Source organism: Lepidochelys kempii, chromosome 6 (assembly GCF_965140265.1).
Source record: "Lepidochelys kempii isolate rLepKem1 chromosome 6, rLepKem1.hap2, whole genome shotgun sequence".
Lineage (NCBI taxonomy): Eukaryota > Metazoa > Chordata > Testudines > Cheloniidae > Lepidochelys > Lepidochelys kempii.
Window position 1 is genome coordinate 126,605,009 of NC_133261.1, and position 26,253 is coordinate 126,631,261.

General features: G+C 44.7%; 2 protein-coding genes across 7 annotated transcripts in view; one reads left to right on the forward strand and one right to left on the reverse strand.

The window, feature by feature from the left end:
• Positions 1 to 6,469, forward strand: part of ERO1A (endoplasmic reticulum oxidoreductase 1 alpha) — a 35,170-nt gene extending 28,701 nt beyond the window's left edge. For 2 of the 4 annotated variants that reach the window (XM_073350130.1, XM_073350129.1), the window contains 5 exons: positions 218 to 464; positions 2,911 to 2,980; positions 3,342 to 3,428; positions 4,255 to 4,388; positions 6,098 to 6,256. In XM_073350130.1, coding sequence (XP_073206231.1) covers positions 218 to 464; positions 2,911 to 2,980; positions 3,342 to 3,428; positions 4,255 to 4,388; positions 6,098 to 6,155 — 596 coding nt within the window. In that variant the 3' untranslated portion in view covers positions 6,156 to 6,256. Of the gene's footprint in view, positions 1 to 217; positions 465 to 2,910; positions 2,981 to 3,341; positions 3,429 to 4,254; positions 4,389 to 6,097 lie in introns of all 4 variants that reach the window. The other 2 variants (XM_073350131.1, XM_073350132.1) reach the window with 1 other exon arrangement.
• The window catches only part of GPR137C (G protein-coupled receptor 137C), a 36,268-nt gene continuing 14,773 nt past the window's right edge, over positions 4,759 to 26,253 (reverse strand). The window contains exons 3-8 of one of the 3 annotated variants that reach the window (XR_012159616.1): positions 24,877 to 25,105; positions 21,565 to 21,714; positions 20,148 to 20,273; positions 19,872 to 19,990; positions 16,247 to 16,559; positions 4,759 to 7,344 (exon numbers count right to left, since the gene is read on the reverse strand). Coding sequence is in view for 1 of the 3 variants with exons in the window: in XM_073350133.1 (XP_073206234.1) it covers positions 16,388 to 16,559; positions 19,872 to 19,990; positions 20,148 to 20,273; positions 21,565 to 21,714; positions 24,877 to 25,105 (796 nt within the window). In the remaining 2 variants the exon portion in view is untranslated. Of the gene's footprint in view, positions 7,345 to 9,696; positions 11,217 to 13,215; positions 16,560 to 19,871; positions 19,991 to 20,147; positions 20,274 to 21,564; positions 21,715 to 24,876; positions 25,106 to 26,253 lie in introns of those variants that run through there. The other 2 variants (XR_012159617.1, XM_073350133.1) reach the window with 2 other exon arrangements.

Below are 26,253 nucleotides of genomic sequence, written 5' to 3' on the forward strand. Positions count from 1 at the left end.
AATTTACCAATATAAGCCAGTAAGATGATTTAAGAATGTCCACACAGGGTTTTAAATCTGTATAGAAAGCTAGTGCAACTTTGTGTGTGGACCAGGCCTGAGTTTTGTAAACATTAAATTCTAAAAATTAACTTTAACCACATGCATGGCTTAGTGGGAAAGAAGTTTACTGCCCAATTTTCAAAGCCACCCTTTCCCCTTTTTTCTTCTCTCTCAGATACGTGGTTGGGGACGACGTGGGGACACAACATTACTGAGTTTCAGCACAGATTTGATGAAGTCCTTACTCAAGGAGAAGGTTCTAAGAGGCTCAAGAACCTGTATTTCCTCTACCTAATTGAATTACGGGCGATGTCAAAAGTTCTGCCATTCTTTGAGCGCCCAGGATTCCAGTTATTCACGGGGAATAAAAACAGAGACACAGAAACCAAAAACCAACTGCTGGAAATCCTTCACTTAACCAAGTAAATAATGCTGGAAAGGGAATAGTGTGCAGCTATGAATCTTATATTCTCCTTCTTAAAATGTTTTAGAAAATAAGATTTTTTTCTGTAGTGGGATGGTATGGGTCAGCTAATTATTTTAATTATTATTATTCCAGTGTGCTCTGAGTAGTGATAATACCTAGCTCTCACAGAGCTTTTCATCAGTAGATCTCAAAGCGCTTCACATTCTTGTAATGTATTTAACTTAACACCCCGATGGCACAGGGCAGTGTGTTATCCCTATTGTACAATGGAGAACTGGGGCAAAGAGAGGCTAAGTGACTTGCCCCGGTATCTGAATTCAAACGGTCAAACCAGGTACTAAACCCCCTGTTTAATAGTTTAGGTTGTCTTTAAGCTTTTGCAGAACTGAGTTTAATAATGGCAGGTTTCAGAGTAGCAGCTGTGTTAGTCTGTATCCGCAAAAAGAACAGGAGTACTTGTGGCACCTTAGAGACTAACAAATTTATTAGAACATAAGCTTTCATGGGCTACAGCCCACTTCATCAGATGCATAGAATGGAACACACACACAATGAATAAGTTGGAATATGAACATCTTCATCATCTGGACCCATGGAAAAGAAGCCCTTGAGGAATTCCACCATGATTTCAACAATTTCCATCCCACTATCAACCTCAGCCTGGACCAATTCACTCAAATGGTCCATTTCCTGGACACTACTGTGCTAATAAGCGATGGCCACATAAACACCCCCTATACCGGAAACCTACTGACCGCTATGCTTACCTACATGCCTCCAGCTTTCATCCAGACCACACCACATGATCCATTGTCTACAGCCAAGCTCTGAGATACAGCTGCATTTGCTCCAGTCCCTTGGACAGAGATGGACACCTGCGGGATCTCTCTCAAGCATTCTTACAACTACAATACCCACCTGCTGAAGTGAAAAAACAGATTGGCAGAGCCCGAGGAGTACCCAGAGGTCACCTACTGCAGGACAGGCCCAACAAAGAAAATAACAGAACGCCACTAGCTGTCACCTTCAGCCCCCAACTAAAATCTCTCCAGCGCATCATCAAAGATTTACAACCTGTCCTGAAAAATGGTCCCTTACTCTCTCAGATCTTGGGAGACAGACCGGTCCTCGCTCGCAGACAGCCCCCCAGCCTGAAGCAAATACTTACCAGCAACCACACAACAAAAATCACTGGCCCAGGAACCTATCTTTGCCAACCTATCCTTGCCAGGGCCCGATGCCAACTCTGTTGACATTTATTCAGATGGCACCATCATGGGACCTAGTCGCATTGGCCTTGCCATCAGGGACTTGTTCACCTGCACAATCGACCAGTGTGATATGTGCCAGCAGTGCCCCTCTGCCATGGACATTGGCCAAACCGGACCGTCTCTACGCAGAAGAGTGGGGACAGGTCTGACCTTGGGAATCATAACCTTTGAGGACCAGTGGGAGGGCACGTCAACCTCTCTGGCCACTCAGCAAAAGATTTGGGGGTGGCAATTTTGCAGCAGAGGAGCTTCCAACACAGACTCCGGCGAGAAACTGCTGAGCTTGAATTGGTGTGCAGGCTTGATGCCATTGACTTGGGTTTGGGTGGAGACTGGGAGTGGCTGGGTCATTACACCTATTGAATCGGTTTCCTTAAGTATCCCCACACCTTGTCGTCAAGTGTCTAAATGGGCCGTCTTGATTATCACTACACAAGTTTTTTTTCTCCTGCTGATAATAGCTCATCTTAACTAATTAGCCTCTCACAGTTTCTGTGGTAACTTCCAACGTGTGTGTGTGTGTTATATATATATTATCTCTTACTATATGTTCCATTCTATGCATCCAATGAAGTGGGCTGTAGCCCACGAAAGCTTATGCTCGAATAAATTTGTTAGTCTAAGGTGCCACAAGTCCTCCTGTTCTTTTTGAGTTTAATAACTGTTTGTTTAGCTGTCACTTCTGAAACTTACTTTCTATCTGACTGATCTGCGGAACTCTAGTACTAGCTTTACACTGCAGTCCAAAATAACTTTAAACATCTAAAAAGCGATGGTCTTGGATATAGGGCGAGACTCTATTAAAGGATGTATGGGGCATGTCAGTTAACTAAGATTAGAATCTGGCCCTCTGCCTCAGAGGGAGATGCTGTAGTTCGTCAGTTTCCCATGCCTGGTCGCCTATTGTTCGTGACTGAGACATGGATAACTCTTATTATAAAAATTAGAGAATTTTTATGTGTATGCAATAGATTTAAATGATACTGTAAAGTAGAGATTCAGAGCCCAAATGACTTTTGAAAATGGAAATTAGACTAAGTGACTTAGCTGTTTAATTGCCTTTGACTTTCAATGAGACTTAGGAGCCAAAGTGCCTAAATCACTTAAACAGGATGTAAGCTCCTGTCACTTAAGGATTTTTGGAAATTTCACTCTTTTTTCTTGCTTCAGGTCTTTCCCTTTGCACTTCGATGAAAACTCATTTTTTGCTGGAAATAAAAAGGAAGCTGCTAAATTAAAGGTAATTGTTCACCTTGTGTCCCCCTTCCTGAAACTACTTGCTGACAAAATAAAGGACTTCTCAAACTGGGTTATCAGACTGAATAGGATATCGTAAGACATTGATATGCTTAAGTTACTAGACCAGAAATATCCAACTGGAGTAAACATATTCACTAGTTTTCTTAGCATGTCTGATAATGTAGAAAGCTCAGATGCACCACAACACCTGTCTGGTAAGTGTAGGGTACAGCCTGCCTGATAGAGCCCCCAATACCTGAAAGCATTTCTTTAGGCACTAACTAATCAACATGTGATTTTTAAATCTCTTAACCATGTAACAACGATGTTCTGTATTTAAAAGTCCTATTTTTTTTTTAAAGGAAGAATTTAGGCTCCATTTTAGGAATATTTCTAGAATTATGGACTGCGTTGGGTGTTTAAAATGTCGTCTTTGGGGAAAGTTGCAAGTAAGTCCAATAAGCAATTTGTTCCATTTTTACAGTCTAGCACAGGGGTGGGCAAACTCTTTCTGGCCTGAGGGCCACATTGGGGTGGGGAAATTGCATGCAGGCCCATGAATGTAGGGCTTGGGCAGGGGGTTGGGGTGCGGGATGGAGTGCGGTGTGTGTGTGTGTGGGGGGGGGGGGGGGCAGGGGTGCAGAGTGCGGGAGGAGGCTCCAGCCTGGCACTGCTTACCTTGAGTGGCAGCAGCATGCACTGGGGCTAAGGCGGGCTCCCTGCCTGCCCTGGCCCCGTGCCAGTCCCAGAAGCGGCCGACACCATGTTCCCGCAGCCCCTAGGGGAGGGTGGGATGGCCAGAGGAGACTGCATGCTTCCCTTGCCGGCAGGTACCTCCCCCAAAGTTGCCATTGGCTGTGGTTCCCTATTCCTGGCCAATGGGCGCAGTGCCTGGAGGTGAGGGCAGCGGGCAGAGCCCTCTGCCCCCTCCCCCAGGGGCTACAGGGACGTGGTGCCAGCCACTTCTGGGAGTGACATGGGGCCAGGGCAGGCAGGGAACCTGCCTTAATCCCTGTGCCACAGGGCTGGCAATCCCACAGACCGGATCCAAAGCCCTGATGGGCCGAATCCAGCCCATAGTTTGCCCACCTCTGGCCTAGTGCAAGGGGTCCTGGTGCATGTCTGGGGCTCCTAGGTACTACTGAAATACACATGCCTAATAAATGAACCCACTCAAAAATGACTGTATTAATCTGTTCAAATAAAGTGATGGGAAATGAAGTTAATTTGCTAATCAAATGGCACACTTCCTACTGTTATATTTATACTGCACAGACTCAGGGCTTGGGTACAGCTTTGAAGATCCTCTTTTCACAAAAACTGATAGAAAACATGCCAGAAAGTGGTCCCTCTTCTGGATTCCAGCTAACGAGACAAGAAATAGTCTCCTTCTTTAATGCCTTTGGAAGGTTAGTTTAAAATTCTGTGTTTTGCTTTTTTCCAATCTAAATAAAATGTAAGGTGGTGCATACCAATAAAGTATACTATGATTAGTAACTGCAGCATTAACTCTTTAAAAGATGAGCAGACTTCCTGATGATTACAGTTCTAAATTTCAGTTGATTGTTTTGATATAGTTTAAAGTAGGAGTAAGCAATAACGTTCTGTTTCATTTTCTATGATTTAAAGATAATGCTTAAGGCTCTCATATGAAGAATTCAGAAGTCTGTAAGAAATTGCATGTATCTGTTTTAGGAACACATTGTCCAACAAAGGTACCCATTTTTAGGTCTCTGTTTAATGTGGAGGCTGACCTTTAAAGCTTCGAAGTTGTATCAGTTTACTTTTAAAACATTTATTTGCAAGAGTTCTGTTTAACAGACATCCATCAATCAGGCTCTTTGGGAGCTGGGGAGGTTTGTTTGGCAGTAACTGTGGAAAAAAACCTTTCAAAAGAAAGACGTTATTGAAAGATGTTTTGGTTACACGCCATACCTTTGTTCCGTTAACAGGTCTGGAGTTCTTAGTTAGCTCACAGGGGTTTTCTGTGAGATTCTTTGCACCAAGTTACTGGCTTTTAAAGTTTCGTAGTCCTGGTTTATAGCTAAATTAATTTCAAACCAAGCCTCTGAGTTTTATCCTCTGTAACGCCAGTTGGTAGCACATGGCGGGGGAAAACTCCAGGGTAGATAAGTTGGTCTGGAAAACATTAAGCACTTTCTTCAGCAGGTTGACATTTTTCAGCTTATGCAGAGAGGCAAAAAAACAAACCAAAAGCTCTCATCCTTTTAAAAAAAAGATTTCTGGCTCCTGAGATTCGCTTTTTAATGTGCTGATTTAGTGGTACCTTAGAAAACAGCTTGTATGAAATTGGGAGCATGCCACAGGTGAATATTTCCAAAGGAAGCTGATTAGTGACACAAATTCCCCCCCACATCCTCCCCAAGTCCTTTTATGTGCTAAAGTACTGTGCAGGAGTCAACTCCAATCTGAAGCTGTATCCAGCAATCAGGGCTTTCATTCCACTTTATCTTCCTATCTATATGGGCTGGAAGTGCTTTGTAAAACAAACATTTAACTACATCAAGACAAACTGAAATGTTCATTTCTTCATCATATGTTTGTAAATGACTTTCAAATCAGCTAGTCAGTATCCTCTGTTAAGGAAAAAAGAATACAATGAAGGAGTATAGATTGCTGTTATTATATGGGAAGTTAAACAAGGGACTTGCCCTGGTGGTTCTCTCACTGATGCCAAACCTCCTGTAGCAAAGTGCATTTTGCAATAAAATGACTTGGGGTGTGCAATTCAGAAACTTTTAAAACAAACCAGTTTATCTGTAAGTTGTTTCGACAGCCCTTCTGAATGGCTGTTTTAATTTTATAGATGGCTTCATGACCACCTCTGTTGAGCAACCGTATTTGACCACACCTTAGCTAACGTTCTATTTATGAAGGGCCCACTTCTGTTATCACGATTAAGAATGTATAATTTACATATGGCTTTAAAATGAGTCAGTAAAACTTGTTTCAGTTCCATAATTCCTTTTAACATGCAAAAATCCTTAGCTGCAAGAACGGTTTTCTAATGTTATTTGCATTTATATAAAAACATTTAAAATGAGTCCTTGTGTATTTTAGATTTCTTACCTTTTTTCCTCCTTTCTCTTGCATACAGGATTTCAACTAGCATTAGAGAGCTGGAAAACTTCAAGAACTTGTTACGAAATATGTAGTGAATTTGTCTCTCAGAAAAAGACTTAAATTACCTTTTTTATTCTGTTTTCTATAAAACAGAGGAAAAATCAGGTTTCCTTCACACTTCAGACAACCAATAGGGAAAAGACACTGGAAGAACTCTTCACTTTACAGAATGATTGCAGCAGTAACCTGCTGAGACCAAATCTTTTGTACAAAGCAGCTGCTTTTTGTAAAGGGGGTGGGGGAAAAATTTGATTGTGTAAAGTAAAATGATCAGTTTTTATTTTTTGAAGATAATTTTGAATGATTGACTAATTAAATATGTGCTGCACTCCTTCCTTTGATAAAACTTATGTTTGTTTACCTTCAGAAATTGTCAGTCTTGGTGAAAATGACACTGGACAAATGCAGAAATACAAAATACAACTACAGTAACTCACTAGGGGTTGTCTGTGTTCAATAGTTTTTTCCAGACCCCACCATTTAAGTTGTTTTAAAGGCAACATTTTGAGAGAGTGTAAAATAGAAACACTCTTCACTTGGTACAGTCCTGGGGCATACTACAGCGTAGCTTGGAGGAGCCACCTAAACTTCATGGTTGATGATATAAAGGACAACTGCTCTCTGTTGCTCTAGGTTTGTCTATAGGGGAAAGCTGCACCAATTGAAATAAAGGTGTGATTCTAAACCAGTGCAAATCCCTGCTTGGATGCACTTTATTTCAGTTTTAAACCAGGCTTCTTTCAGTTTAGCTTAAGTCAGTTAGGAATCAGTTTGAGCTTATGCTCAAACTGCTTATGCAAAAGCTTATGCTCAGATAAACTGGTTAGTCTCTAAGGTGCCATTAGTACTCCTTTTCTTACTGCTGTAAGTGATCACACAGAGGTTTGCATCAATTTAAATCATTTAAAAATCCAGTTAAAGTGAAACTGGTGAAACCTTGTGTAGACAAAGCCTAAAACAGTATTTGCTCTGACTACACTTTTCCCTTAACCCTATTTTAGAAAGGTAGTTGAGTACAATATGCGAGTTGGATACTTCTAGTCAAATCAAGAATGGTTCTATACAAATGAATCTCAGTGCATCAGCAATCACAGCAGGTCTTAAAAGTTGCCAGACATTTCTTCCCCAGAGGCTGAGATGAGACTGGCACATCTCCCTCAGCAGGTGAGAAACTTCTGTAATTCCTGGGGAATTACACACCAGTCAGCTTAACTTCCGTACCTGAAAAGATAATGGAGCAAATAATTAAGCCATCAGTTTGCAAATATCTAGAAGATAAGGTGATAAGTAACAGTCAGCATGGATTTGTCAAGAACAAATAGTCAAACCAACCTTTCTTTGACAGGGTAACAAGCCTTGTGGATAGGGGGGGGAAGCAGTAGATTTCCAACACGAGTTTCTACAAGCCATTACCCTATGATCCCACTGAGAGTTACCAAAAGCAACTACAGCATTTGCTCAAGAAACTTCCTGAAAAAGCACAAGATCAAATCCGCACAGACACACCCCTGGAACCCCGACCTGGGATATTCTATCTACTACCCAAGATCCATAAACCTGGAAATCCTGGGCGCCCCATCATCTCAGGCATTGGCACCCTGACAGCAGGATTGTCTGGCTATGTAGACTCCCTCCTCAGGCCCTACGCTACCAGCACTCCCAGCTACCTTCGAGACACCACTGACTTCCTGAGGAAACTTCAATCCATCGGTGATCTTCCTGATAACACCATCCTGGCTACTATGGATGTAGAAGCCCTCTACACCAACATTCCACACAAAGATGGACTACAAGCCGTCAAGAACACTATCCCCGATAATGTCACGGCTAACCTGGTGGCTGAACTTTGTGACTTTGTCCTTACCCATAACTATTTCACATTTGGGGACAATGTATACCTTCAGATCAGCGGCACTGCTATGGGTACCCGCATGGCCCCACAGTATGCCAACATTTTTATGGCTGATTTAGAACGCTTCCTCAGCTCTCGTCCCCTAAAGCCCCTACTCTACTTGCGCTATATTGATGACATCTTCATCATCTGGACCCATGGAAAAGAAGCCCTTGAGGAATTCCACCATGATTTCAACAATTTCCATCCCACCACCAACCTCAGCCTGGTCCAGTCCACACAAGAGATCCACTTCCTGGACACTACAGTGCTAATAAACAATGGCCACATAAACACCACCCTATACCGTAAACCTACTGACCGCTATTCCTACCTGCATGCCTCCAGCTTTCACCCTGACCACACCACACGATCCATCGTCTACAGCCAAGCTCTGCGATACAACCGCATTTGCTCCAACCCCTCAGACAGAGACAAACACCTACAAGATCTCTGTCAAGCTTTCTTACAACTACAATACCCACCTGCAGAAGTAAAGAAACAGATTGATAGAGCCAGAAGAGTTCCCAGAAGTTACCTACTACAGGACAGGCCTAACAAAGAAAATAACAGAACGCCACTAGCCGTCACCTTCAGCCCCCAACTAAAACCCCTCCAACGCATTATTAAGGATCTACAACCTATCCTAAAGGATGACCCAACACTCTCACAAGTCTTGGGAGACAGGCCAGTCCTTGCCTACAGACAGCCCTGCAACCTGAAGCAAATACTCACCAACAACCACATACCACACAACAGAACCACTAACCCAGGAACTTATCCTTGCAACAAAGCCCGTTGCCAATTGTGCCCACATATCTATTCAGGGGACACCATCACAGGGCCTAATAACATCAGCCACACTATCAGAGGCTCGTTCACCTGCACATCCACCAATGTGATCTATGCCATCATGTGCCAGCAATGCCCCTCTGCCATGTACATTGGTCAAACTGGACAGTCTCTACGTAAAAGAATAAATGGACACAAATCAGATGTCAAGAATTATAACATTCATAAACCAGTCGGAGAACACTTCAATCTCTCTGGTCACGCAATCACAGACATGAAGGTCGCTATCTTAAAACAAAAAAACTTCAAATCCAGACTCCAGCGAGAAACTGCTGAATTGGAATTCATTTGCAAATTGGATACTATTAATTTAGGCTTAAATAGAGACTGGGAGTGGCTAAGTCATTATGCAAGGTAGCCTGTTTCCTCTTGTTTTTTCCTACCCCCCCCCCCCCCAGATGTTCTGGTTTAACTTGGATTTAAACCTGGAGAATGGTCAGTTTAGATGAGCTATTACCAGCAGGAGAGTGAGTTTGTGTGTGTATGGGGGTGGGGGGGATGTGAGAAAACCTTGATCTATGCAGGAAATAGCCCGACTTGATTATGTAAAGAGTTGTCACTTTGGATGGGCTAGCACCAGCAGGAGAGTGAATTTGTGTGGGGGGGTGGAGGGTGAGAAAACCTGGATTTGTGCTGGAAATGGCCCACCTGTTGATCACTTTAGATAAGCTATTACCAGCAGGACAGTGGGGTGGGAGGAGGTATTGTTTCATGATTTCTGTGTGTATATAAAGTCTGCTGCAGTTTCCACGGTAAACATCTGATGAAGTGAGCTGTAGCTCACGAAAGCTCATGCTCAAATAAATTGGTTAGTCTCTAAGGTGCCACAAGTACTCCTTTTCTTTTTGCGAATACAGACTAACACGGCTGTTCCTCTGAAACTTGACTTTAGTAAAGCTTTTGATATGGTCTCGCATGACCACCTCAAACAAACTAGGGAAGTGCAACCTAGATGGAGCTACTATAAGGTGGGTGCAAAACTGGTTGGAAAACTGTTCCCAGAGGGTAGTTCTCAGTGGTTCAGTGTCATGCTGGAAGGGCATCACAAGTGGAGTCCCACAGGGATCAGTTCTGGGGCTGATTCTGTTCAATATATTCATCAGTGATTTAGATAATGCCATACAGAGCACACTTAAGGTTTGTGGACAATACCAAGTTGAGAGGGGTTGCAAGTGCTTTGGAGGATAGGATTATAATTCAAAATGATCTGGACAAACTGGAGAAATGGTCTGATGTAAATATTGAATTTCATCCTAAGGACAAACACAAAGTACTCCACTTAAGGAGGAACAATCAGTTGCACACATACAAAAGGGAAATGACTGCCGAGGAAGGAGTCCTGTGGAAAGGGATCTGGGGGGCATAGGGGACCATAAGCTAAATATGAGTCAGTGTAAGACTGGTGTGTGGTGTTTTTTTTTTGCTTGCAACACAAAACAAAAAAATACCACCCACAAACATTCTGGGATGTATTGGCAGGAGTATTGTAAGTAAAACTAGTAATTATTCTGCTCTACTCTGCTGATTAGGCCTCAACTGGAGTATTGTGGCCAGTTCTGGATGCCACATTTCAGGAAAAATGTGGACAAATTGGAGAAAGTCCAGAGAACCAAAAAAAAAATTAAAGGTCTAGAAAACATGACCTACAAAGGAAGATTGAAAAAACTAGGTTTGTTTAGTCTGGAAAAGACGACTGAGAGGGGACATAGTTTTCCAAGTACATAAAAGGTTGTTACAAGGAGGAGGGAGAAAAGTTGTTCTTAATCTGAGGATAGGACAAGAATCAATGGTCTTAAATTGCAGCAAGGGAGGTTTAGGTTGGACATTAACCACCCTGACAGTTAGGAAGTTTTTCCTAAACACTGGAATAAATTGCTTAGGGAGGTTGTGGAATCGCCATCATTGGAGATTAAGAGTAGGTTAGACAAACACCCGTCAGGAATGGTCTAGATAATACTTAGTCCTGCCATGAGTGCAGGGGACTGGACCTCTTGAGGTCCCTTCCAGTCCTATGATTCTACACATGCACAAGGTGCAGGGAAAATGAATGCCAGGGTTTCCCCCTCCTCCCCCAAGAGGGCTATTTCTGGGCCCTGGTCCTGGCTTTCATTCTCAATATGCCTTACCTTGGCTAGTATGGATTTCCCACAAGCTGCTCTCAGGATGGGGGGACATTCTTCTTCCCTGCTCCACCAGCCTGGCATGTACAGGGAAGAAGTGTGCATGAGCACGTCTCTTCTCTTCCTCATAGCCTGGCCAACAGCCTTGTGTCGTTCAAGATCCTTTTGTATTAGTTCCTAGCTCTCCAATAACTATCCCAGCTGCAACAGGTCAGGCACTATGTTCCACTCTGGAAAAGTGGGCAACAAATGTAGGGACTCGGTCCTCCATCATTGCTGGTTGGAAAGAGCAATTCCTTCCCCCATGCAGCAGCACACAGAGAAGATCTTTGTCAAGTGCAGAGCCCCTGCTCTCGCTCACCACTTTTTCCTGAGCAGCAGCAGCAAAATTGGGGAGAACCTGTTGGTTCCCCTCCTCTGCTGCCAGCCCTCAGTTTCCTGCTCGTGCCAGCCACATGTATTATTTCCCCACCCCAAGCCCTGGCTTTTAACTAACCATCACATCTGGCAACATCCACCATGAGGTTTCATTGTTCAATACAACCCCACCCTAGTTAAACACAGTTTCTGGAAGGCAATCACCTCAGACTTTTGCTGTTTGATGACTGATGGCAGCAGTGGCTAGGGTCACATGCTCCCTTAGGGAAATGGGTGGATTTTTTAAGTTGACAGCAGAAAACTTGATGGTAAACTAGTGACTGAGCATACAAGTTCTGCTCTACCACTGAGAGTGGGTGTGTGTCATGAGGAGGGCAGGCTGCCTCTATGCAACAGCCACAAGTCATTTGGTTTTTGGTCACTGGGCACTGCAGAGAAGGGTGGACATGGAATGCCCTTTGAGCCGAGAGCTAGGCCCAGCCTGTGTTATATTGACCACGTTTAGCAGGGTAGTGCCATGGGGGTAGGTGCTGTACAGGCGCAAGTGGCAACAGGCCCTGCTCTGAAGAGCTTAGGATTGAAATAGGATGATGGGTGGGGTGGGGAAGGGGAAAACACACGAGCAGTGGGAGGGTGGCCACTGGCAAGGCCTGGTCCATTACTCCACCTCCCTCAGCACTGTGCCATGCAAAGGGAGGGGGGCAGGTAGTAACAGGCCTAGCACTGGCAGGGGTTGAGGTTTCCTGGTACAGAGGAGATGGGCAAGCCAGGGTACTAGGGAAGTGGAGGAAATAATGGCCCATGTGGTCATCCCCAGGAGCTGCTGGCCAAGGTAGAGGGCAAGAACCAGGAAGTCTCACACAGCTGCAGGCCTGGAACCATGTGAAATCAGGCCAGAGGGAAGTGAAGAGATGTGGGGGGCTAGGCCCACAGCCTCTCATCACTGTAATGGCCCCCTCTCCCCACACCACCTGACACACATACCTAGGGTGCCTTGTCCACTCTCCCTTTGTGCGTGTTACTGGCTGCGTAGGTGCTGCCCCCATAGCCTTTACTGGCTGTGTGCATGTGCCTAGTGCCTGGTGTGTTGTCTCCCCCCCCAAAAAAAGTTTAAGTATATCCTCCCCCAGGGCCCAGAGCTTCAACCCACTCAGCTGCCTTGTTACAGCAGAGGGTGGGCTCTGAGCTTGCCACATGCCCCCGGGGGCACCTGGCTAGAATCAAGGCTGGGTGCACAGGCCAGAAGTGTGTCCCCCCATAAAGGGAAACTCTGTTCAAGCATGGCAGCTGCTCCAACCGCACAGCTTGTGTTTACGAAGTAGGGAGAGGAGTGCCAGAACCCTTTCCTTCTACATTCCCAGGAACAGAGATGGAGGGTTGCAGAACAGAATGAAGAGGTGTGGGCAGGAGGGGTGAGGGCCTAGCTTTCCTCAAGGGGAGGTGCACTCACCCCTCCTGCCCACACCTCTTCATTCTGTTCCAAGCTGCAGACAGACACACACGCACACTTACTGCTCGTTACAGATACAGAGAGTCACTAAGATGCCCCAAGTCACCTTGTGGATTGGCAAGTTGCAGACTGGGCTCTTATGCTTGTGGTTTTCCTGCATCAAAAAAGTCACTGGACCTTTCCAGCTGATCCACATTTGGACAGTAATCCTACAAGATGTGCCACGGGGAATGCTTGTTAGGGAGCACAAGACCCAAACAGTAGTATCACTTTCCCCAGTTTGTTCAAGCCAGAAGATTCCTCTTAGACTTACACACTCAGTCTCTTTAGATGTGTCCCTTTAGCAAGTGTGTGGAAGCTGGCTCTCCGTGCAGGAATGCAGCAATTGGGGGTGGGGTGGGGGGGGCGAAAGAGAGAAGGAGGAGGAGAAGAGAAGTCACATGGCTTTAAAATAATTTCAAACTTGGGTAGAGTCCACTGACCAGTGGACAAGTGATGCAGAGACCCTAGTTGCCTAACTGAAGGCAGCACCGGGAACAGAATTCAGCCCAGATGCCCATAAATAGCACAGGAGAATTTATTCCACATAGTGCTTGGTTACAGTTTAGTGAACAACAACAAATAGGTACATTCATTGGCCACAGCTTCCTGTTGCAACCAGCTCTCGACTGGTTCTGAAGCTGAGAAACGGTTAAACCATTACAAAAAAAATATGGAATGAAAGGCAACTATGCATATAAAAGTCATTGTACACGTCAGCTATAAATTACTTCAGTAAAACACAACACCGGCCCCAATCTGAGCTGTCGGAGTTCTGAAATTGACGGCCATCCATACAAAGTAATAAAAACCAGAACGTTTGCTAGTCACTCACTAGTACACACTTAAGCAACAAGACTCACTGCCCTGATCGGTGATCCTAATGAGAGGAAGATCATATTGTCGTTCTGTGCGTCAGTGCAATATGAACAATGAGTCTGTAGCCCTTTTTTTTTTTTTTGCACAACACTCCCTTCCCTCCAAAGGAAACTTAAAGTGCTCCTAGTGCTTTGGACTTTTAAGCAAAAACAGGGGCCAGTGGCTGAACTTCATGTCTTTGGTGACTTATGGGAGGGGGAAAGAGAAGGGCTGCGGCTGGAGTTCAGGTCCCTAACTAGTTTCACCATAAGTCAAGCAGCGATCGAGACAGAGCAACTGGTTTCTGAATCCCAACCTAGGCAACGAGACGGGTCTTACAATGGTAGCTAAAATAAAAGTAGCTGGGAGAACGGTTTTCCTAAGTCCTTTCTGGCTCGAGCAAGAAGGATCCAGTGATCTGCCAAAAATAGTCTCCGAGCCTTTAGAGGAAGGAGTACAGGTTGCCTTTGTTTTGGACCAGGGAGCGAAAGAGGAAAGTGAGGACATTAGAGTACCCCTACACCTCAAGCCAGCTGCTCAGTTTCTGGGTGGGGGTTATACAGAGAGAGGGGGTCCCTGGTCTGCCAGCTAACTGGTTCAGAACTAGCTCAGTAACAGCAAGGATTTAGATCTGCTCACTATACACTCAAATGTTCTTTCCCCACACACATCCTAGGCCTGCCCCCCAGTCGCCACTATCTTCTTTGAGAACCAAGAGTTTATTCTTGGAAAACGTGGGTCACACCCACCATATAGCTGCAAGCCTGGGAATCAGCATTAAGGCTAGACAGTCACTTCAGTCATGTTCCATGTGCCAGCGGTATCCCCACTTGTCTAGTGGGGCCATTTCCCCACTGTCCTACAGACATGGTCTTGTTCAGTCCCTCAGTGAAGTTCTACTTTAACATCAAACCTTAATTCAAGTTTAAAAACGAAGCACGCCCTTGGAAAGTGCATGCAGTTGATCGGCAGGACCAGCTCCTGCCATCAGCAACGTATGCCAACTGTTTAAGCTTCTAAAGGAATGTAAGGTGGAGAGATCCTGGGGATGCTGGAGAGAGCGGCTGCCCTACACTAGCCATAGCAGCTTTGCCATAGAAGCATGCTTTTCCTTGTAGGAGCTACTAATCTGTGTAGACCAACAGTGTATTTAACAGCTCACTTTAGAGCCTATCTAAACACCTGTGCATCCTCACAGCCACGTCTTGCTTTCCTATTTTAAATAGGGTGCTTTTGGACACAGTTAAAAAAGTGATTTAAAGACCAACTTCCTGCCAGAATATAATCCTGGACGTTAAAAAAACCTACACATTCCATTAAATGCTACTCACTCATTAGACCCACCCACCCTCCAGTGCACATGCTGCAACGAGATGCCAAAATTTATCCAATACTTCAACAGGGGGTCCCCCTTGTTCAGGTCATGTTGCACTACTTTTACATTACATTCAGTGGAATGTCATGGGACACTCATTCCTCAGACACAGTACGAAGAGACAGGAGAACTAGAAGTTTTGAGGCAGTCCCAAATAGTGGCACAGATACCACACTGTAGGCTTCCCGATTTCTGTCAGAAAAAGCTGCCATGAAAGTGAAGAGAAGTTTTCATGTTTTAAGAAGGACCTCTAGTTTATATTCAGCCAGGTTAAATATAAAATTGCTATTATCCCCCAAGGCAGATTAAGCACCAATTCCACTAGGGAATGCAGTGAACAGATCCTAGTATGAAAGAAGCCATGTTATGTATTGGTTTCGGCCAAAATAAAATGCTCGCGCCACTTATCCAGACTCACTGCTAGGTTTGCTTGAAGAAACCACCTGGCAAGGAGCATGCCTCATTGACACATGCTCTCTCCACAAGCTTAACAGTAACTACTCATTCTGCTTGCTCTAGGTGGCATTTTTCTGTTTAAAAGAGCAGAGATGGTTACTTTTCAGTGACCTTCATGCTAGAAACAGCCATTGAGCTCAGGCCTTTAAAGACCTTCGCACACCCATGCTTTAAGGTTTGCTTTAACCCACAGTCCAGCTAAGAGTATTTTAGTAGTCTGCTGACATGAGGACCAAGTTAGAGTAAGACCACATCCCCAGCAAAGAGACACTAAATTTGTATTGTGAATATGGCACATTATACATTAGGTAACTTTCTTCATTAGTATAAATCCCACACAGTTTCTCTGAAGAGAGAGAGATTGTGTCCTTGGAGTGGATCAGGACACCGAGCACAGCACGGTCTACATATTGACGCGCCCGTCTTCACGGGATGACCTCTCCCCAGCCATGGATGTGCAATTAAAAGTAACATGGAACAGACGCAGGCTGTTCCAAAGGGAAGTCGGAGCGTGACGTGTTCCTTCAGAACATGCAGATAAAAAAAGTGCAAATATGCATCTGATGTTGGTCTAGTGAGTCAGCTCTGGGGCTTCTAGCTGCCAACGAGCATCTTGAGAAGACTTGACCTCCCTCCCAAAAAGCTCCCAGAGATTTTTCACTTTCCCTTTGCTACACAGTACCATGAGTAACAGTTTTACATACCACACACAGCCTAAGTCTCCAGGTCCTGGTTTACAGCTGCAAGAGAGAATGGAATGTTTGTGCAGATGGAGTTAGATGTTTGGAAAATGATCGGACTCCCACGAAAGCCGCCCCAAGAGAAGCGAATCTTGGTGGGGTTCTTCAGTTCTGTGGCGTGGAGTATAAGCTGTGGTGATTGTTAGTTTCCAAATCACTACACGTGAAGAGCAGTGGGGCGGTGTCTGGCTTAGGTCCACTCAGACAGGGAATAACCGCACAGCTATCGCTCTCAGGCAGAGTGCCATACCAGCCGGAGCACTGAGGGGTAGCCAAGCTTTGGAGAGAAGAAATGGGAAATATTGGTTAGAGATGAGAGTCTAGAGTTATTCCAGGATTGTGCTGTCTAGTGCTGGAGTTCTAATGCAAAAAAAGTTGAAAGTGGCTTCAGGTAGGAATCTTTGTCCAACGCTTCAACTTTTCAGAGGTGACCAGTGATTTTGGGTGCTCAACTTGACATCTCAAAGGGCCCTTAGTTTTCAGAGAGTGGGCGTCCAGCACCTAAGAGGCCAGGACCTTTCTGATGGGCATCCTAAGCGGAGCATCCAAATAAATAAATAAAAAGTACGGCTGTCAAGCGATTAAAAAAAAAATCACATGATTAATCATGCTGTTAAAGAGAATACCATTTTAAAATATTTTTGGATGTTTGCTACATTTTAAAAGATTGTAATTTCAATTACACAGAATAGAAAGTATACAGTGCTCACTTTATATTAATTTTGACTACAAATATTTGCACTGTAAAAAATTTTTCAACTCACCTCATACAAGTCCTGTAGTGCAATCTCTATCATGAAAGTTGATCTTACAAATGTAGACTCATGTACAAAAAAACTGCATTCAAAAATAAAAATGTAGAACTTTAAGAGCCTACCAGTCCACTCAGTCCTACTTCTTGGCCAGCCAATCACTCAGACAAACAAGGTTGGTTACAATTTTCAGGCGATAATGCTGCCTGCTTCTTGTTTATGTCACTGGAAAGCGACAACAGGCGTTTGCATGGCACTGTTGTAATTGGCGTTGCAAGGTATTTACATGCCAGATGGGGCATACGAATGTTTAGCATATCTGGCATGTAAATGCCTTGCAACGCTGGCTACAGAAGTGCCATGTGCACGCCTGTTCTCACTTTCAGGTGACATTGTATGTAAGAAGCAGGCAGCATCTCCTATCAATGTAAACAAACCTATTTGTCTTAGTGATTGGCAGAAGGAGGACCAAATGGACTTGTAGGCTCTAAAGTTTTACACTGTTTTGTCGAGTGCAGTTATGTAACCAAAATGCAGATTTTCATTTTCATGATAAAGAGATTGAACTTCAGAATTTGTAGGAGGTGAACTGAAAAATACTCTTGTTTAACAGATTTGAGCATAAGCTTTCTTGAGCTACAGCTCATGAAAGTTTATGCTCAAATAAATTGGTTAGTCTCTAAAGGTGCCACAAGTCCTCCTTTTCTTTTTGCGGATACAGACTAACACGGCTGCTACTCTGAAACCTATCTTTTGTTTATCATTTTTACAGTACATATATTTGTAACAAAAAATAGAGTGATCACTGCACTTTGTATTCTGTGTTGTAACTAAAAAAATATTAAATATTTTTGGATAGTTATAAATGTGATTAATTTGTTTGAATTAATCCTGTGAGTTAGCTGCGATCAACAGCCCTAAAATAAAGACAAATATACACAAGTTCACTCATCACTTCTAGGAGCTATTTCTAGAACTGGTTTCAGAGTAGCAGCAGTGTTAGTCTGTATTTGCAAAAAGAAAAGGAGGATTTGTGGCACCTTAGAGACTAACAAATTTATTTGAGCATAAGCTTTCGTGAACTGTAGCTCACTTCATCGGATGCATCTAGAACACCTGTCATGCCAAGATGCACTCAGAAAAGCCTGGATCTCAGTCTGATGAGAACACTACAGCCCCGCTAAGTTTTCATACATCTTTTGGCTCAAGATTGTTATACAGCAATAATGGTTACTCCAGGGGGAAAAAAAAAAAACAAACAAAAACACACCACACTTTACCCAGGACTTTCTGCAGCTTGCAAGTCTTCACCAGGAATTCAGCAGTTTTTAGTTTAGAGGTACACATGCCTGTAAACCTCTATGCATTTTAACAAAGACTTTTTCTCTGACTTTAAGCACCCAAGAGTGACCTGATTTTCAACAGTGGTTAGCACCTGTGGCCAAAGTCCATAACATAACTGGAATATGCTTCATGCAAAAGGTCTCTTGAAAGGTATTACAAAGTTTATAATCTGAATGTGATCATCCTATTTGTATAAATGTATCACTCTTGTATCTGAAGCTAGAAATATAAAATATAACTGAGTGCCTATTGTAAGTATGCAAAATGGGGGCCATTAATGGTAGTTTGGAATCTTGATGGCTCCCATTAACCAGGACAATTGTCTGTAGATAGGTTTCAGAGTAACAGCCGTGTTAGTCTGTATTCGCAAAAAGAAAAGGAGTACTTGTGGCACCTTAGAGACTAACCAATTTATTTGAGCATGAGCTTTCATGAGCTACAGCTCACTTCATTGGATGTTTCACTTGTTAGTCTTTCTGTATACGTGTGTGCTGGCAAGTGGGTAATGAAGTCTTACAGTGACATGTGATCATGTCATCTGAACTAGAATCCATCTTTAACCTGATGCTTTTTCATTGAGAAGGAGGGATGGGAACCCAGAGAGGGACAAAGGATTTCAGCCTTGTGCAAAAAAGGTATATAAGTGGGTGGAATAGAAAAAAGGGAGGCAGCCATCATGAGAGCGCCCCTAGCTATCACCTGAGCTGTAACAAGGGCTGTACCAGGGGAAAGGATTGTGCCCAGACTAGGAAGGTGTCTGGTCTGTGAAAAACTTATTGAAATATCCCTAAGGGTGAGATTTTATCTGTATTCAGTTCTTATTACTGTACTAGACTTACAAGTTTTATTCTATTTTGCTTGTTAATACACCTCGTTCTGTCTGTTACTACTTGGAGCCACTTAAATCCTACTTGCGGTATTTAATAAAATCATTTTACTTATTAATTAACCCAATTAATACATACCGGGGGGCAAACAGCTGTGCATCTCTTTATCAGTGTTATAGAGGGCAAACAGCTTTATAAAGGGTAAAATGGATTTATTTAGGGTTTGGATCCCATTGGGAGTTGGGCATTTGAGTGTCAAGGACAGGAACACTTAAGTTGCTATCAATCAAGCCTGCAGCGTTGGGACACGTGGTTCAGACCCTGGGTCTGCGCTGGAGCAGACTGGCGTGTCTGGCTCAGCGAGACAGGGTGCTGGAGTCCCAAGCTGGCAGGGAAAGCAGGGGCCGTAGTAGTCTTGGTACCTCAGGTGGCAGCTCCCAGGGGGTTTCTGTGATCCAGCCCATCTCACTCAGGTCCTTAGTGTAAGCCACAGCTTATGTTATGAACTGCCTCATTTATTTGGTCTACCGGTTCGAGGCCCCTTTGCTAGGAAAGATTCTTTGGCTTAAAAGAAGAGCAGGAGTTGGGTGCTCTGTAGACACTGTTTGCTGCTCACAGGTGAGAGTCGAATGGTGATTCTGAATATCTGAACAGCTCCCCACCTACCTGCCTCCTTCTCTCGCACCAAGTCTTGGCAAGTCCTCGTCACTGTCATATCGCCTTGGATTGTCAAAGAAGTACGCTCTGGAGCTATAACTGTGACTGTTGATCATGCCAGCTGGTGTCTGTTGATAAAGGTAAAAAAAGCACCCAGTTGTTTCTAGAGATTACGTAGTGGGGAAAAAAAAGCAGCTATTTAGCTTGAGTAAATCAGACAAGTTTCATGTGCAACGAGCAACTTGAAAAAGATCTTAACCCCAGAGCAATTAGTTCATAGCCTACCAAGTTCTGAGTGAGCCTCTGAGCCCGGAAGAACAGCACCACAAAACTGGTCGGCACAAGCTCCCAGAGGAAGAGGACCACTCCAAACACCACATATTCTTCACCACTGACTTCCTCCGTATGCATCTGGAAACGGAGAGGTTATGGTTAAGCCTGGAGAGTTGGGTCTTTAAAAGAGCACTCTTGGGGGGGGGGGGGGGGAGAGGGAGAGGAGAAATATGAGTGCGCGCATACACACAGATTTTCCCCAAAGTGATGGGATTCCAAGAAAGACTAGGATGCAGTGCACAAACTCTTCTGGATTTCAAATCTGGAAAGAGTTCGGATTAGTGTTGCACACTGCAATTGCCAGACTGGCTCAGATCAGTGGTCCAGCTAGGGCAGTGTCCTGTCACTAAGTGGCCAGTACCAGCTGCGACAGATTTCAGCTGAGAGCTTCCACATCAAGCCTACTCAGTTTTCGGGGTGGGGTGGGGGGATGGGCTAGTTCCTTAGTGTAGAAAGTGGACCCCTCACCAATCAGAGCAAGTGTTTCATGTCAACTCAGGCATCTTATAGAAGGTTTCTAGATTATAGGGTGGTACATTGGAGGCTTACACCCCCCCTATATACAGTGATGTGGCAGCTAGTATCCCACCACCACTGCCTCTAGGGCGGAGGGTATGAGGCCAGACAGATGTGATCTCCACACCTCCACCATGGTTTCAGTCAATCCTGGCTGGCCACAGATGCTCAGGACCTAGACTGACCTACCGAACGGTCTATACTGCAGCACCATACCTAGTGCCATTACACCAGCTCTACAGGTGGGCACTCGCCATTAAGAGGGTGCAGTTTGGTGTCCAATTAAGATCTCGCTGAGGTTTAATCTTGTGCACTTGGTCAGTACTTAGATGCTTGGCAAGCAAATCCCATTCAATGCATCTTACTGTTATGGCTAGAAACAGGCTAGCGGCAGTGACCTGGAGTAGTCGTCACCACAGAGATCTAACATTTGGAAGCATGTGTGACAAGTAACCCCCCCAGGTTAAAGGAGGAGCCTAAGAAAGTAGCGGCAGGGTGACAGTCATATTTCCCCTTAGACTCAAATAGCTTGAAGGCAGCTTTTAATGGATTAGCGTCAGGCGCTAGTTGCCGGGGCTGCTCTTGGAATCTTCGGGGTCAAGCTCCTCTAGAGAGGTGTCTAGTTGTAGACAGCAGGTGTGTCACATTAAGCCTCACATTCCTCTTCGGACGGACTGTTTACAGGGAGTCTCAGGAACTGGACTATGAGAGCTTTTTAAGAACACAACAACAACATCCTTAGCGAGATCCCACGCACCCAGAACATTGATTTTTCTCCTCATTAGCCATTTTCGGGCTTAGAGACACCCCCCACACCACCTGCCAACACCCACTTGTTGATATTACTAGTTACCTTATCTGAAAAGTTGTCCCAGCCATAATTAAATGGACTAGGAACATTCTCTGGAGATATGGCCACTGCTACCAGATTATAGCAAGCCCTTGAAGAGTACAGAAGAACAACTACTGAACCGACGAGGATAGCCTGGCAGACGGATGTGCCCTAAGAACCGGGGGAGGAAGCAAAATACGTTAAAAATCTAAGGTTGTTACACAAATCTTCCCATAAAATTGTAATTTTATGCACGGCAAGTCATGCATGCATGATTGGACCCAGAACATCTACTCATCACACTAGCTTTAAATATTCTAGTGACAGCATGGTTAAGAACCCTCTTCTGGGCCGGCGGGGAGTTGATTGCAATTGTCCAGTTCCACATGACTGTTTCTTACCGACCTTTAGGAAGAGAAGTGGAACCTTGCAAACCACTGGGAGGATTATTCTAGTATTAGGTCCCAGTTGCATAGTGGTTATTTTTGCAAGCAAACAATTATACAGATGACCTGGCTAGACAGGTGTAGCTTAGTTATACCAAAACGCAGGTTGGGTTTGGTCTTCATTTATGGTGCTTTGTTGCCACTAACTTGAGGTGTGAAACCCCATTACATTGGTTGGCAAGTACAGCGCACACACTGCAGAGAGGGCTGGAGTACTGATGTAGCAACAGCCTTTTAGGAAGTTTTTTTGTCAAATAAGAGAAGCCTTGGTGTACTACTGATTAGGAGCAATCCCCACAGCACGGCTGCTGCTGGGGAGAGGAGGCAAGAGGAGAGAATAGGAAGGTCAGTGGAGGACACTGAAATTCTACTTCCAGAAGTAGTGACTTCAGATTTCAGAACATGCTCACAGATCTTGTCTCAGGGCAAAGGAAACCAATTCTGAGCAGAGGAAGTCAGTACCTCTCTGAAGGCGATTTAAATTCCAATTCATGCAACTGTGACTCCTGCCTGATCATGCTGCAGAGCCACAACCAGCAGCACAGAGCCCTTATGGTCAGATATTGCAACTTGCTGAAACACCTGTCTGTTTCCCCCACATACAAAAGTGACTTGCCAAATGTGCCTTTGAGACCCAGAATGTTCAACCAGAAGATAGAGTTTAGTTCCACTTTTTCCTTGTTTTGCAGCACAAGGCTGTGTTTGAGAACTGGAGCAACTGCTGGCAGTTTAACTGATCCCAAATAAACTTGGGCTCTTTAGCTCCTGCCTCCTTGACAGTTCGCTCATCTCAGGAAAATACAGAAGGGAAGTTTTGGGGGGAGAAGATGGGAAGCCATCAGGATCTACATCTGCTCCCTAAGATAAACTATGCCAGGCTAGACTATCCAGTCTATGAAGTGCCTTCAGTATGCTGAGTCCGTTAGACAAATATGGGGCAAGGTCCCCTGAATCATGGACTCTGCAGGTGGGAGGGCGGGGAGGGGGAGAAGGAATCTCTTACTTGCTGACCCCTTCTCCTATGCAAGTTCAGATCAAGCAGCAGAAACGCCTAAGGCAGAGGAGACAGGCTAGCATTTCATAGGGGTAGTCGTTTAAAGCCTGTTAGCTCACTGGCTGCCACACAGCAGACCATGTGCAAGAAAAAGCTCCAGTAGTCACTGTCCATAGTTCCAAGGAGAGGGGAAGCGTCGCCTACCAGCCGATGATGTAGGCATGGGTCTAGCGAAGTGACTCAGACATAGGAGTCATTGCCTTGGGCAGAGGAGCCTTGTTGAGCTACAGGAGCCCAGGCTCCCAATTTGGCCACACACAGGAGCTGCCAATTCCTGATCACCAGTAATCAGACCTAGCAACATCCTCATCCCTTCTTTGATGAGGAGGTGAATGCTGCCCAGCCTTGTTTGAGTCCGTCTCCACTGACAGGGGCTTTGCAGACCCTGGACAGAGCATGGTCACCATGGGAGAAAGTCATCTAGCCCCATCTCCAGCAGAGGCAATGCTGCCTTTCATCAGGCCATCAGCCCAGGTTTAGAATTCTGGCTCCAGTAGTAACAAGAGTCCAGGGCTCCTGCAATGGAGAGAGACCGTGTGATGGTGCACCCCATAAAGCTCTATGGAAATATGCTTGTGTGTGTGTGATAACTGGAATATGTTTTATGCTACATATGCCATGTAACATCTCTGTAAAGGTTATGATCTACTGAATCTATTCCTCCTATTTGTATGCCTGTATCATTTTTGTAGTTGAAGTTATGAATATTGGCCACGTACTGGCTTGATTTCTAGATAACTTTGCGAATTCCCTTCTCCAGGAACTGACCAAATGCTCTACTAAGGTTAAGTGCCCAATTAAGAAGCACTTAAGGAACAATGCATCTTGGAAAGCTCCAATCCACATAAGAATGTCTCCAGGAAGACTTCAAGATACCATGTGGAGCTGGACTTTGCATAGGAGAGAGGAGGGGGTCTCCACCCACAAGAGAAAGTCTGTTTAAGCCTGTGGGAGACCCCTTCATTTGGTCTTCAGCCGGCTAAGAAGATGTATCCTTGGGGGTGGAGAGGCTCTCTCTCCTTAGCCAGCTGAAGACAAAATGGAGAGGTCTCCCACAGGCTTAAACAGACTCTCTCTCTCCTATGCAAAGTCCAGCGCCAAGATGGAGTTCTGGAGTGACTTGCCCAGGTGACATGTCCATGCATGACTCCCAGTTTTTACAGGCAGAAGCCATTTCCCACATGGTATCTTGAATGTCTCCAGGAAGACTTGTGTGGATTGGTGCTCAGTGCTCCCAGCTGATAGAATGCGGTTGTGTCTATACATCCTTTGGTCAAGTCTGGAAACCTGGGGAGGTAAGGAAAGGCATTGAGAGGGGGAACCCCAAGCCAGGTGCAGTTAGCCCATAAGGAGATGCTACATGTAATGGAGCGGGATACTGCTTCTGACACAAGTGATGTAAGCTGGCTTTCTTCTACAACAGGCCACCAGAGTTTTATTACTAGACTGGGTTGCTAGTGGATCTGGTTTATGGGTGTCACATTAGCAGAGGATTGCAGTTACTACCAAATGCCTCGACATTAAGTGTCAGATAGCAACACACCATCAGTACCAGATCTTGACTCTGTACTGAAACAAGTGATTTAAGAAACAAGGAAAAAAAAAAGTCCAGTATTGACAGTTATAGTGATCTTCTGTTGCACCAACAGATCTCCTGCAAGCACAAACACAAATTGAAGAACCCAAACTGAAAAGAGTTTGACTAGTTCCAGGCTGGAACTCTTTTTGTTCTGTGTTTGCAGAGCATCTAGCATGATGGGGTCATGGTCTTGGACTTGCACCCCTATGGACTGAAGTAAAAAATTCAGCACAGCTTAGACAGCATTTACCTACCTTTGACTCGAGGTAGACGTTTGCCGATGACATTTTTGCAAGTTTGCACATACAACAAGCTAATGAAATGGCACAAAGAATGAAGAGACTGTCATTGACTAGTGCCCGAACAAATACTGTCCATCTCAGCCGACTCTCTGGGACATCTTCATGGATAAGCATTGCACAAGTTAAATTCACAACGAGAAAGAGAAGGCTGGTAAATATGGAGCCCAGATACAACAGGACCCTGGAAAAAGAAAAACTGATTGAGCAAAACAGTCTGAAGAAGTCTCTACTGCCGCATCATCTCCCTTGTTCTCTATTAGTTCATTTTACTCCCAGCATTGTTCTTCATTTGCTATAACTCAGCAAGCTAGCAAGTGTGAAAGGTCAGTTATGTAGACAAGGAATTAGGGAAGCCATTTAGAAGTCAGTTTAAATTGTTTAGTCAGCATAGTGTGTAGAGCACGGGTATTTAAAAATCACTCAGTTGGTAGAAGCTTGCAAGAAATCAGGAGTTACAAGATTCCTGTCTTTCTATCTTAAAGTTGCAAGATAAGAACTTAACTACTGGTTTAACTTACATTCATGTAAGTTAGAGGCTCTGAGAGTCAGCCCAACCACCATCAGCCTTGGTGAAAATAAGTGGCTGCAAACACAGTCGAATCTACACTCTCCATTGAGAGTTGGTCTCCTGATGCAGGTCCATTAGTTCTTGGCCTATGGGTCTAACAGACACAATCTGAAGTCCTGCCTTCCATACAGAAGGATGTCCTACTAAAATGACTTAACACGCAGGCTTGAGCCACAGGCGTGGTTGGTGTGTTGCGAAGCCACAGCATGGGTTCATAAGCTAGGGATCACAAAGGTCCACAGAAGACAAGACTCCCTCATTGGTTTATGGCTAGATAGTGAATCCCAGAAGTGTTCTACCATGGTTCTCAGCCTTTTCATGGGTCACCCTAACCTGCTGGAGCACCAATACCCTCCCATGAATTACAGAAACATGTGCTGTCTAATGCAGTGCTCATTCTAGAGCCTTAGGCTAGGTCTACACAGCAGCTAAGCCACCTGCAGCTGGCCCATGCCAGATGACTCAGGCTCGTGGGGCTGTTTCACTGCTGGAGCCCAGGCTCTAGGATTCTGTGAGGTAGGAGGGTCCCAGAGCTTTGGCTCCAGCCTGAGCCTGGAAGTCCACATAGCAATGAAGCAAGCTTGCAGGGTTCAGGTTGTGGGGCTGAGCCAGCTGGCACTGGCCAGACATGGGTTTTTTCATTGCTATGTAGACGTACCCTTTGAGAGTTGCAGGGAAGCTCTCACTGGTGCTGTGTGTGTTAGTAAAGAGGGGCAAACCAGGAGCTATAGCATCTCCCTTTTGGGTACAATCGAGTCCTT